General features: G+C 38.4%; 1 protein-coding gene across 1 annotated transcript in view; it reads right to left on the bottom strand.

The window, feature by feature from the left end:
* The window catches only part of LOC23687515 (neuroligin-1), an 820,739-nt gene that overhangs the window by 26,515 nt on the left and 780,737 nt on the right, over positions 1-13,487 (bottom strand). The window contains exons 16-17 of the mRNA XM_021849531.1: positions 9,695-9,933; positions 8,289-8,494 (exon numbers count right to left, since the gene is read on the bottom strand). Coding sequence (XP_021705223.1) covers positions 8,289-8,494; positions 9,695-9,933 — 445 coding nt within the window. The remainder of the gene's footprint in view (positions 1-8,288; positions 8,495-9,694; positions 9,934-13,487) is intronic.

Raw genomic sequence — 13,487 nt, 5'->3', positions numbered from 1 at the left:
TCTCTATAGCATCTTGGAAGAATGGTCGACGACAGGCATAACTTCAACAGCCACGTAATCTATGCCTGTGGAAAGGCTGCTAAGCAGCTAACACTGTAGCTAGGATCATGCCCAACATTGGAGGACCAAGAAGCAGTACGAGGCGTCTTCTGGCGACCGTATCATCGTCCATACTGAGGTACAGAGTCCCGGCTTGGGCTGCAGTGTTGGGAACCAAACGTAGCCGAGTGAAGCTGGCAGATACGTTCTGGCTCATGGCTATAAGGGTGGTGAGTGCCTACTGCACTATATCGTCGGAGGCAGTGTGCGTTATCGCCGGAATGATCCCCATCTACATCACTCTGGCTGAGGACAGAGCGTGCTTCCAGGAAAGGGACACAATGAATGTGAGGAATACTACCAGAATAGATACAATGGCGAGGTGGCAGCAGGAGTGGAATAACTCGGAGAAAGGAATGTGGACCCACAGGCTAATTCCTAACGTGTCGGTGTGTACGCCTGAAAACCAGAATTGCTGTCAAGCTGAGTAATTCGCGAAACAGCACCGGCAAATGGCCGTCGGGGCACCTGTGAATCGGAATCGCAGGAACGACCTCGGCATCTGCCCGGATAACATCGGTCCGGGAGATCTTCCGCCGGAGTAGGATAGATCCACCGCCGGGAACTACTCTGAGTAGTATCACTGGCTTGAGTCGTCGGAGCGCCAGTGAACCGGAAGTCATCCTCCAACCAGAATCGTTGGACCGACCTCGGCATCCAACTGGTCAACCAGGAGAGCTCAAACAGCAGCAGCGGAGAACGAGTCGTCTTAGAGCAATGAAGTGCACATGAGCGTCCAGTAAAAGTTCAACAGAGCTCTGACAAAAGGCCAGCCCGAGGGAAGTATGCGTCGTCGGAACAGAAAGCTGTTCAAAGCTACGGGGTGATCATGAACCCCCAATTGGACAAAACGAGTAGTCACAGATACACCGTAGAAATGTGGTAGTGAGCAAGCATGGGAAACATTCACTCGAATATTGCATTTCTCTCGCTCACAACCACAAGCGGTCAAGAGCGAGATTGCCGTTTCTCCGACCAAGCTGAGTGTTTCAATTTCCAATGCGCTTTCTTCTTGTTCGCCGAGCGACAAGTTAGACAAAAACGGCAACAGAATGATTCACTATCGACTCCTTGTGCCGAAGCGACCTCGTACGCTCACAACAATTATGAACCAGCATTCGCTGTTGGTTGAATAATCCGTGGCTGAGAGAGTGGAGAGAAACGTTGGCTCTATCCAAACGCACATCTTCCATTTGACAGCTCTAGCTTACTGCGAGGCTCTACAAACACATCATCATTGCTTTTGGGATGAACTGAGGTTGGTTTCTCCGTCAACACAAGAGCATGATTTCGCTGTCCTTTTTGCCCTTTTGGGCAAAGAGCTACAAAGAGACAACGAAGAGCTGTCTGGAAATGCTCTTCCCCGAACTGAGAAATGGAAAAACATGCTCTCCCCCTAACTGAGAAAGGGAGAAAATTATCTCCTTCTCTTTTAAGCACTGAGGTTGTCAAAACAAGCTCTTCACCACTGTGGGAATGAAAATAACAAAACACAAACGTGTGAACTCTTCATCCCGCAGAGCTCGTACGCTCAGTTTGTGTGTGGGTAAAATCGCTTCTCTTTTGTAGTTGATCATTAAAAGGGGGAGAAAGAGGATAAGTCAAGAGCAAGGAAGAAGCCTGGAGAGGATAGGTGCTCTCTCCGCTCCGTATATCTTTTCATTTTCGGTTTATCTCAATCGTTTACGATTCGTCGGGATTGCGCTCACCCTAGTAGCGTTCTGCAGTCATTGAACATTCGATGGCAGCAGATACTTTGCAGATATTCTATCGGTAGCGTTCGGGTGAGTGAGTGAATTTTCCCATGCATGGCAGTGAGCAGCGTTTTTGACGACATAAAGCTCCAACAGCTAGAGGCTGAGATTGACGAAGAGATTGCAGAAGTTGCGTGGTGTAGTTCCGGGGGAGATCGAGCCCCAGGAGCAGTAGGGAGAGTTTTTAAGTGGTTTAGCACGCCTAACGTGAGTCCCACATCATGCCAACACACAACAGCTTTTAATGCTTTTTTGTACCCTACTACCCAGACAACCAAAATGTACGTATAACGAAATCACCTGGAGGCTCTATATGTGCAAAATTTCACTTATAAGATGATGCGAAACGGCCTTCTACGTACAAAAGTGGAGGCGATATGCGTGCATATATTATGTGATGAATAATAACATACAATGCGAGTGTAAAAATATTCTACCGAAGTAACCTGCAATATTATGCGACTTAACTTATGATAACAAATGATGATTTGACAGCTGCTACGGATTGATCCGACTTACTTTGTACGTGTGTACGCGACGAAACAAAATGTAGAAATGAACTCAGAAAAGAAGTGTTTTATGCGAGGAAACTCATCAATCTGACGAGTTTATCCACGGTGTTTAGCGAGTTTGATGTAATTAGTATGAATAAACGAGTTGTAACGTGAACTTTCATGCGATTTCTGGTTGTCTGGGTATATAAAAAAAACACTCAGTATGAGTATAGCGTCGGACATAGATGTCAGTTTACTAATTGACGGTCCCGTTTCAAAAATACCCATATTAAGGTAAGTGATTCATTAGTTGTGGGTGCTCCTTTAGTTACGGTAGTGCCTTTTATACTGATTTCATTAAATTAAGGACTGTTCATTTTATAAAGTGGACACTTTGTTTATGCTATATCTTTTTTATTTATTGATAATATCTAAATCGATTTTCTGTGCACCATTCAACTTTTATTCTACAATGCTATCAAAATATCGATCTTAGAGAATGCTTTTAGTTGAAGAGCTAAATAATTTTTCCAAAAACTTGTAAGAAAAGCTGTTCGTCAAAATTTAACATTATTTTTCGCAAAACAAAAATTCTAATTTTTATGAACAAATTGTATGTTTGTATTCTTTATTATTGTACTGAAGATATAGCTTTGAAAAAATGAATTATATTCCACCATTCTATGACATTAGGTAACTTTAATGATTTACCCATTTATGCCCAAATTTGCTGATACACCATCCTCTCACTCCCAGAAAAAGAGAAAAGTAAAAAGCGTGTTCAAAACTAGTTTGGTTCACTTAAGAAACTTTATTTGTACAAACGAGAGCTAAATCGTGCGTTTAAACCATAGTCTTAAGTACAAATTTTACTGTTCATGGTAGTTTTATTAAAAAGTCTCATACTTTTAAAACCATGTATGCATATTTATCAATCTACAGCAAATTGTTAATGGTTTTCTCTAAATATTTCAATTGGTAAACTTAGAATAAAATATTATGAAAATAATATGTGGAAAATTAAATCAATTTTATTACGGCAGTGCTGCCAATTTTGATGATTGTCAATGAATTTTGAAAGGTCTTCAAAGAGTAAAGCAATTGTGTTTCTATTTATTGTGCTTTAAATGTGACGTAGGGACGAAATAAGTAACTTTATGACGGCGTAAGTTATTCTTCATATTAATACTATATTAGAACTTCCGTCAGGACAAACCTATAACCAAAAAATTTTACTCATATCAGTTCCCTTCAAATTTACAAAATTTTTCTCTAAAAAAATTTTTTATCATATCTGTAAAATTATTGTTCCAAAAAAACTTGTTTTTTTTCCATCAGGCTTCTGATTGATGATGCTTTTGAAGAACAAGTCTTTTCTGAAAATAAAAAGTATAAATTGTCGAATTTTCCAGCCAGTTTCTAATAATCATTGATTTTGATAACCTCCAAAAATCGACCGTTCTAATCGTTATTCGTGTGAAATTTAATTATTTTGGAGAATTTTTATTATCACAACATTATACAATACAAGTCGAACGATGTGCAGAAAACCGATTGAAACTTCATTGATAAATTAAAAAGATACTGCATGTACAAGGTGTCCACTTTATAAAATGAACAGTCCTTACCCACAGAACAAAAACTGCCAATCGACGTACACGAGATAGTTGGAGGTATTATTTATCACTGACTTCTTAAGGCGATGAAATAATTTTTTTGACGTTGGATAACGTTTTACGGCAACATACTGGGGTACAATTTCGAAAAACGAAAAATCGCTCGCGTCACGAAAAGTGGTTAGATTTTGACTGTTAATAACTTACTAACGCCGGGATAGATTTTCAAGATTCGTGCACCAATCGATTGGAAATCTTTCTACGAGTCTACTCCAACAATGAAAACTATTGATTCTCATGACTAAACTATTGAAAAATTGGGAAATATCGAGATATGTCTTATTTTTCATAGAAAATCACATTTTTCTTGCTGTTATAAGGTTTTGACGTTTTGAAGTTTACATGTACACGCAACTTTAACATCGATTTGGGCAAAGAGGAGAACATAGAGTTCGCGGTTCATGGAGAAGTACCTCAACTGGCTTCGAAACTCACTAAAGCAACCAATCTTAGTGGATTATGCGTTCAACCGGAATCATTGTTTAGGGAGCAAGAGGTACCGCTCATGCTTCTTCTTCCATCGACCGATTCTATCGGTGTTGAAGTGGTAACCGAACCACCAAAATAATAATACACAATGTCCATAATACGTCGAGTTGACATGCAATGTTTGTGACGGTCTCAAGCCAGGAAATAGAAGAAGCTAACGTTATCCAACGTCAACTTGGCGGTCGTATCTCGGAAACAACCTCTTACTTTTTTCATTTAGTAGGGTAGATGTACCAATTGGAGGTACTAAGCACGATTGAGCTTAATTTAACCACCTTAATTCAAGAAGCGCAATTAATGCCAGGCATTACAATCTCATCTGATCACTTAGATCATCATGGGATGGTGGAGAGATTTTATCCTCAATCCAAGAGCGCTTTGATATGATATCATCTTTCGATATGATGCTTCAGAAGATCTTGACAGTTGTTTGGGGGTACAGATAATGTTTCAATCTGCTAAATCATCTTAGAAAATTTAACTGTACGAAGGTGTTCAGGATCTGATCCTTAAATTAACTGACCAATTTAAAAATGAAAGGTGAAAGAGAAGCTTGAGTCAAACAATAAGGCTTAAACTGTGTTCACTACAAAACGGTTTGAAAGATGATACTTTTGTATGAATATTCTTAGAGGATTGATCCACAACTAATGTACCTACATTATGCGTCTTTTTACCTAGGAATTCAGGAATTCAGTGCAATGCGTAAATCAACAAACAATTAAGGTCCGCAGTTTGAGTGCTTAGCGGATGATTTGGGGCGAAATTCGCCCTTGGGAACGCTTTCGAGATCCTCGGCAGATTCAATGTTGGTTTGTTTGACTTTATCAACGAGATTTTTAGCCCTGGGCTAGTTCATCTCAGGACCAACGGCTCTACTTCCCTTCCGAAGGAAGTCGTCACTATAACTTTTTACGTCATAAGTGACTATGTCGGGGGATGGGATTCGATCCCAGGTCCTCGGCGTGAGAGGCGAGTGTTCTAACCACTACACCAGGTCCGTCCCAATGTTTAAAAAATGTTTAACGGATTTCAAGCATACCTACTTGATGATATCTTGTTATTCGATCCGTATCTTTCTCAGATGATCAAATGATGAGATGAAATGCAATGCCTGATTAATGCACATGTTAATGTTGTAACGAGAAGTAACGATCATTGACTTAATGAGAAAAATGATTTCATCGTAGTAATCCACGACATGTAAGTGAAAAATAATACCTCCTCTTTTGGTACACTGTTCCTTTAGTTGCGGTATATTTCTAATTTGAGCAATTTTAGTGATATTCCATCAGTTTTAAAGCAATTTGAACGCTTTTTTCAACTATTACGTGTATCAACAAGCCAATATGTTGATTGACAGTGTCGGTTTTGTGCCAAATGTAATAAAATCAGTAAAAACGGCACTACCACAACTAAGGGAACACTTACCCTATATGTTCGTCCAATACCTCAATAATATGTACGATAATTGCGCTTCTTGAATTTTGAGTGATTAAATGATAATGAGTCGTGCTTAAGAGGAATATAACCATCATCGTTTTACAAATTTCCAAAACCAGTTTTTTGCTCAGAACCGCAAGAAGCAATGTTTATGAAAATCTATCATTGCATTGCACTTGCTATCTGTAATGCAATGATAAATTTTCATGAAAAAATCTTTAAAATTGAACGAAAAAACTGTTTTTTTTTAATTTTTGGTGATTGCTGATGATTGAATGATGGATTCTTGAGCCTTAATAGCTCCACAATTAGAACATTTACCTTACGTGGATCATAATACTACATGGGTTAAAGGTGATTTTTACAATAGGAAGTTGCCATCTTGGATTCGTTTATCGATATCTGTCACCTAGTCGTCGGCACAGTTCCAAAAATATCCATATTGCATGGATTAGAAGTGTTTTTTTTTTACAAACCGGAAGTCGCAACCTTAGAATCCAAAATGTAGTCAGACATCGATTTCCGTAATATATTTGTTGATCTTGTTCTGAAAATTACCATGTTGTTAAGGTAAAAAGAGCCCAATTGCGTACAATTTGAGCATGTTTTGCGAACAAACTCAGTCAGCATCGCTCTTTGCGTAATCGCTTACCCTCTCTTCCTTACTGCACGCCTTTTTTCAGTTCGTGTTTTTACACTTTGCACGCCTCTGTCTGCTATTTGTGCTGTTGTTAAATTCTGTGATTTGCGCGCGTGTTGTGAGTTGATGCCAGCCCTGCCATTGTTGGCATCGGAAATGCCAAGAGTCCTGTCCAACCCTGACCAATATTTCGTCCAATAATGGTCTTTCGAAACCGGTATAGTCAACTGTATTCAAAATGACGCAGACATGCTTCCGATCATCATTTTTTTTATCGAAAAAGGTGATTTTATATTAGTCATAGAGATTAACGTTAGATTTGGATTGGTTCTCCAAACGAATAACAATAAGTCAAGTGATTATTTGAGTCCCGTAATCCGGGGTATCATTGATCAGCGGGGTAACATTGATCGGAATGACTCACCTCATCAAAAGTTCGTATTATCATTTATTGATGAAACATTTCCAAATCATGAATGGTGCTTCTCTTTCTTATATTCATGAGCTAATAAATGTTAATATTTTTGTGAAAATTGCGTTTACCTTATGCGTAAATTTGTCAACTTTTTGAAATAATGATTTTAATTGGTTAGGATGAAATTACCGAAGATTCATGTCTCACATAAGTTCTGCAAACGATATAAGCAAGGAAAATGTGATTCTTACTAAAAATGACATCGCCGAAAACGATTCCGTTGTCAAAACTTTTATAAGTATGCTCAATTAAGCAACATTACCGAATTACTGTTAAGAATGTAAAATTCCCTTAGGAAATTGCCTACCTTTAGGCGTATTCCATGGTTCGAGGTGTTTTTAATTTTAAAATAGCTCAAAAAGTAAATGACTTGTAAGCGTTTGGCCTTCATATTCGGGTTTAGGGACCATGATTTAAGTAAGTAACGACATATTCAGTATTACCGAACGTTGTTTATATAGATGATCAATGTTACTCCATATCAACTAAATCAAAAAATCGCCTAAAACGTTTTTTTTAACATGCTTAAATCTTTCAATAAACAAAATACAGTATATAGTCTCGAGCTATGGGTGGCAGTACTTGTTTTAAAAATATAAAACCTGCAACATTTGCATTTTCAAACGAAATATTGAAGAAACATTCAGAAAAATGATCAATGTTACCCCGGATTACGGTCCCAACATTTAAACGATGGCCTATAATCTCAATCATGACATGATAAGGTTGTATGAAAATTTCATTGCCTTGTTTTCTTGAATTAATCACGAGTGTGGGTAGACGTGTATACTACAATCAGAACGGAGAATTCGAGGAGAAATATGCACAAAATTGAAAGTAGGACTTTTAAAACAAACATGTGTTCGTTATACCCAGAATTTCATCAGATGCTTTTCTAAAAGCTCGATTGCTCGTCAGTATGTCCCAACCAAAAATAGCACTCATTCAATGGATAGTCAGATACCTCATGCATAAATTTCATCCATTCAGAAAGAAACTGTCCTATCCAGAGCTGATAACATCATCCATAGACAGCCCAGATTGCCATCAAGTCCATCCATAATTCACCAATTTTAAATTAATGCGCCGAAAAGCCATAAATTACCCTTCTGTCACCAAAAGCGATATCGAGTCCGAATCAACTTTGAATCCTTTTCAAAACCGTCCCCCGTTACTCCCTCAAGCCACACACCCTTCCCGGAAAAGCGTTCTTATTACCTGTTGTTTGTGCGAGAAACTTCCGGCCCGTCCCAGGGTGGCTGTCGTCAGGTTGGTATCCTTCACCGCTCCCTGCTGATGCTGCGCCGGATGTGAGTGGGAGCTTCGCTTAGGAAGCGTGGCATAGCTCGGGGGTGGTTCGTGGCTTCGTTTCGTCTTGCCCGAAGGTGGCGATGGACTCGGCACTATCGTCGTCAACTGGATATCTGCGTTCGATAGAGAATGGTATTCAAAAACTCGGGTTTTAGTCAGTCAGTTGGGGAGTCGGTCGGATACAGAAGGACTGTGACGAACAGGTATATTTTCCAATGCTCTTATTTCTACTTTTTCAATGTCATTGTAGTTTAAAAATTGGGTTCGAATCCCACTGGTCCAGGATCTTTTCGTAAAGGAAATTTTCTCGATTCCCAGGGCATAGAGTATCATCGTACCTGCTACACGATATACACATGCAAAAATGGTCAATCGGCAAAGATAGTTCTCAGTTAATAACTGTGGAAGTGCTCATAAGAACACTAATCTGAGAAGCAGGCTTTGTCCCAGTTGGGACGTAACGCCAGAAAGAAGAAGAAGAAGTAGTTTAAAAATATGCTTCAAAATTATTGAAGCAGGTGTAACGATTACACGCACTTCATATAATTTATTCAAAGAAACTTCCTTGCTGGTTGGTTCGTAACATGACGTCCAAATAAAATCAAAAAAAATCCACGAACTATCGCCAGTTTTAAATGATTTCCTTCTGCCCCAATCTATGTCAACGTGCCAAAAATGTGGAAAAAAAATCTATTGTCTCTAGCTGGATCCATTTCTCCAATATATTTGGTCGATGTTCTCAATATAAATTTCAAGCAAGTTCAGATTCCTTTATACTTGAAAAATTGTACTCAAACTTTCACAATAGCTTCTGGGGGTCCAAATGAATTAATTTATAACAGTAATTTAAGGTTATTGAATTTTGAGCATTATGGACCCAGGTGCATGAAATTGATTTTTATTTATTTGTTTTATTTGGCAACATAATATTTGTATCCACTCTTTTGTCGCAGATAGCTTACAGAAGCTTCATTTATACGTTAGACGTATTTTTGAGATTAGCGTGTTTATTAAAAAAATTCTAAGGTGTCAATTCAGTTTCAAAAATAAATTTCTTCACAGTCCTCAAGTTGTCAGCCATAATAGCTGGCCAAATAAGGATCCGGTGTAGCAAACCAATCGGTTCTTGCTGTATGGGAGAGTAAGGGTGTATCAATTTTCTGGAGGATTTATGGGGCAGGACGATAAATTCGCATTGGGACGTTCATTGAAAGATGGCTGATGGCAGTTTTGCGCTCTGACCACCAAAAGTGCGGCCGACAAGCAAACAGATATGGAGAGAGAGTGGGACTGAGAATGAATGACATACTAACCTGCCTCGTCAGGACTGGGGTTTCCGTTGTTGTTGCGAGATCCACTTCCGGAGCCGATTGTGAGGCCGGTGGCGGTGGTGGCAGCGGAGGTGCTGTTGTTGCTGCTGCTGCTGCCCGTCGTTTGGGACTTCCGCCGACGAGACCGATCTCGTTGATAGTAGATTCCGGCAAAGATGAGCATATTTAGCAACAGGAGCAAGCAACCGACACCGACTGTCACTCCCAAAGCGGCGGTGTAGCTGTGAACGGGGAACCGGAAAAACGAGGAAGATTTATGGGTTGTTATCAAGGTACTTATCTGCTTTGAGTGTAGCAGGTTTGTAGGGTTATTATTAGGTGAATGAGGTACAGTGGATAAAAGGATTTCTTGAGTTAACAGTATTGCTAAGCTCTGAAAAAGCACGGTGTATATGGTGAAAATTTCTTATATGTATCTATTCTCTGTTACAAAAAAAACGTTTTCAAATTGATTTTTTTTTCGACTTTTTAGGTCTTAGACTATCTTTGTGTTTGTCACACAAAATACAAATGCAACAATTTTAAACTAGTAGGGGAACTTGTTCTGATTCGGACCATCAAGCATACTGGTGCAACTGTAAAGATCGTGTGTACCATTTTCTACCCACCGTTTGGTTTGGATCTAACACAATAAATTTGACGCCTTTCAGTTATTTCGTTTGCTTATATGTGCAATGTTTCACGTATAAGATGTCGTAAAAAGGCCCTATAAGTACAAAAGTGGAGGAGATATACATGCATATTTCATATGATGAAACATTGTATTCAATGCGAGTGTGTAAATTTTATTGCGAGCTAATCTCTACTCTTATGCGACTTAATTTATGATAACAACATTTTTTTGACAACTGCTACGGATTGATCCGATTTACTTTGTACGAGTATACGAAACGAAACGAAATGTACATATGAACTCGTAAAATAGCATTTTATCGATGAAACGATTTCAACCACCATTTCGTGTGGATGTGATGCAATTTGTATGAGTAAATGACTGTTCGTAAACTGTTATGCGACTTCTGCTGGTTGTCTGGGAATGCAGTCAACTTTCCCTTACCCGAAATTTGGACTTTAGCGTACTGTGACCCTAAAGTGTAGATTGAAACCTCTCCAACTTGATGTCCCGAGACTCGATGCTGTCTATTTCAGTTTCACATACGAGTTCAGCTCTTTAACCCGATATTTACATGCAAACTTTTAATGTGTTGAAATTTTACTATATTCGACGCTAAAATGGCTTTTTTAAATGTATTTTGTTAAAACAACAGAAAGCTCAAAAAATAGTGTTCTCTATCACATACATGATGGGTACGTTCAAAATCGAGTTAGATAGAGTTGACTGTACTAAATTTTGAACCAGTTTCGGATTTCACTTTCGCTTTTTTAAGAGATTTACATTTAACTTGAGCTTGTTCTGACTCAAATTATATTGAAATTTTTCACGCATCGAGTTTATTTTTTACGCTTGAGCTTACAAAAGAAGTTCAAGCTTTGATACCAAACAAATCGGAGTTTATTATAACTACCATAGTAAAAACGATAAATTGGTCCGAATAAGAATATGGGGGGTCTGAATTGGAACAGGGTTTGTCCAATTCGGACTATCTGCAGAATATTGTTCAAACATGTTTAGTCATGTCCTGGTAGGAGATATCACAAAACTCTCTGATGTGCATGCTGAATCAGGTTTCCACGCAAACATAAAACTTTTCATGCCGTTCATCATGCTGAAAATATATGGTCAATCAACTGTTTCTAGGTCCAAATTGGGCCATGTTCCCCTACAGAAAGCTCCCAAATAATAACTGGGAAAGTGCTCATACATTATTAACTCGAGAAGCAGGCTCTGTCCCACTTGAGAAGAACTAAAGCCATAACGAAGAAGAAAACATAAGTGTTCTTACACAGTGCTATAATATATTGTTAAGATTGAATTCCCTGAAGAAAGCATGTCATATATGAGCGCCTTAAATGGCCAAAATCTAAAGATCAAAAGATATCTTTCTCTATTTTTTTAACGCTATTCCAACCAGACTACTCTGGAAACTTCATTTACGATCATACACATTTTATAAATTGTATCAGTTCATACCAGGGAATGTAGTTCGATAATCAATATATCTAATGAATTTTAAAACAGGTTCATCAAAAATAAATATCAAGGAGTTTTGCAGTAGGGATCCAAAGTTTTTTTTTAACCAACTCAATTGATTCTGAAAAAGTCCCAAAAAATACTAATGGATGCGTTAGAGATTGCGAAAAGTTTCTGTTCGGATTGTGGGAGCGATGAATAACTTCTTTGAAGCGATTTTGATTATTACGCTCAAAGCTGTAAGTAGATGTTGTATTTTAAGAGTTCATTCATGTTTAAGGTTAAGTACAATTAGGTCTTACATTAATTTTTCCCCATCCAGATAGTTTCACGCTCAAATTCAAATCGGTCTCTGCTTGCGAATTTTACTGTATATAGTTTAATATTAAATTTATATAGCAAATTCATCTATTAATTTCACTTACAATTAGTAAATGTGTAGGATCGAGCTACAATACACCGCGAATATGTTGCTTGTGCCCAAGAACTAATTTACAGTACATAAATTATCGGTATGAATTCAACGCATAGCGATTGTACATTCAAAACCCACTCACCAACCGCAATTATAAATTAGGTATAATTCTCACAATTTCACTAATATTCTCTGTACAATCCAATTATAATTCCCCGAAATAAGAGCACATCTAGCTGCATATGACTTGCACGTTTTCGGTTGTAATATGTAGGTATGGAACCCATTTGACGTTGACTAACATCTATCTCGGCTGACGCACCATCGATCTGTCGGGGGATTAACCACCAAACAGTCTATTTGTGCTAATCCGAACAGTTTCTTTCAAAATTATCAATGATTCCCTATACGCTCATATGGGTGTTCTAAAGATTTGAACGACCTCAGGTCATATAACATGCTAGAGTTAAATCATGTTTGTGTAAATGCAAGGACTTGGTCACAAAGTTAAGACATTGATAAGCTGAAGTTTGAAAATTCTCCACAACGACCATTCTTGGTGTTACAACATGTTCAGATTGAACGTTTATTAATGTTTGTATTGAAAATGCTATCGGCTCATTGTAGGAACTTATCATTGGATTTTTTTTCTCCCGAAATTCCCGCAGTATCCTTCAAGGGATCTGAATTCACTGCTTCTGGTATTCAATCAGGAAGGTATCCTTGTATTTTCCCAAGGCATCTTTAAATAATTATCCAATGACTCTCTCAGCAATATCTCCACGTTAGATATCTTCCAGAAATTCATTCAAGAATCACTAAGAAGTTCTAAAAGATCTCTTAGGGCTTAGGGCATTGAACCCTTCCATTACTACCCCTCTAAACGAGTGTTGGAAACAACACGTTTTGGGCTATAACTTTTTTTTTTTATATTTTTAAACCAAATTTTGATACAAGAAGCGGATATCCTTCTGAGGGCTTGGGCAGAACTTAAGGATTGGCCATCTGGTTCCGGAGTTATTCCGGAATCAAAATGGATGTTTCGAAATGACCGCTTTCGAAAAAGTGAATTTGCAATATGAAATCAGCTGATTTTTTACAATTATTAGCTCTATAACGATGAGGACGGATGTCTACAAGACCATCATGGTCACTGCATGCCACAGATCACAATTTCCGGATGTTCCGTGGAACCGGTTCCGGGGCCATTTTTGGAACCGGTATCCGGGTTTCCGAGGAACCGTTCTGGGGTCAGTTATTAAAATTCA

Source organism: Aedes aegypti, chromosome 3 (assembly GCF_002204515.2).
Source record: "Aedes aegypti strain LVP_AGWG chromosome 3, AaegL5.0 Primary Assembly, whole genome shotgun sequence".
Classification (NCBI taxonomy): domain Eukaryota; kingdom Metazoa; phylum Arthropoda; class Insecta; order Diptera; family Culicidae; genus Aedes; species Aedes aegypti.
This window is presented reverse-complemented; position numbering and strand designations above follow the sequence as displayed.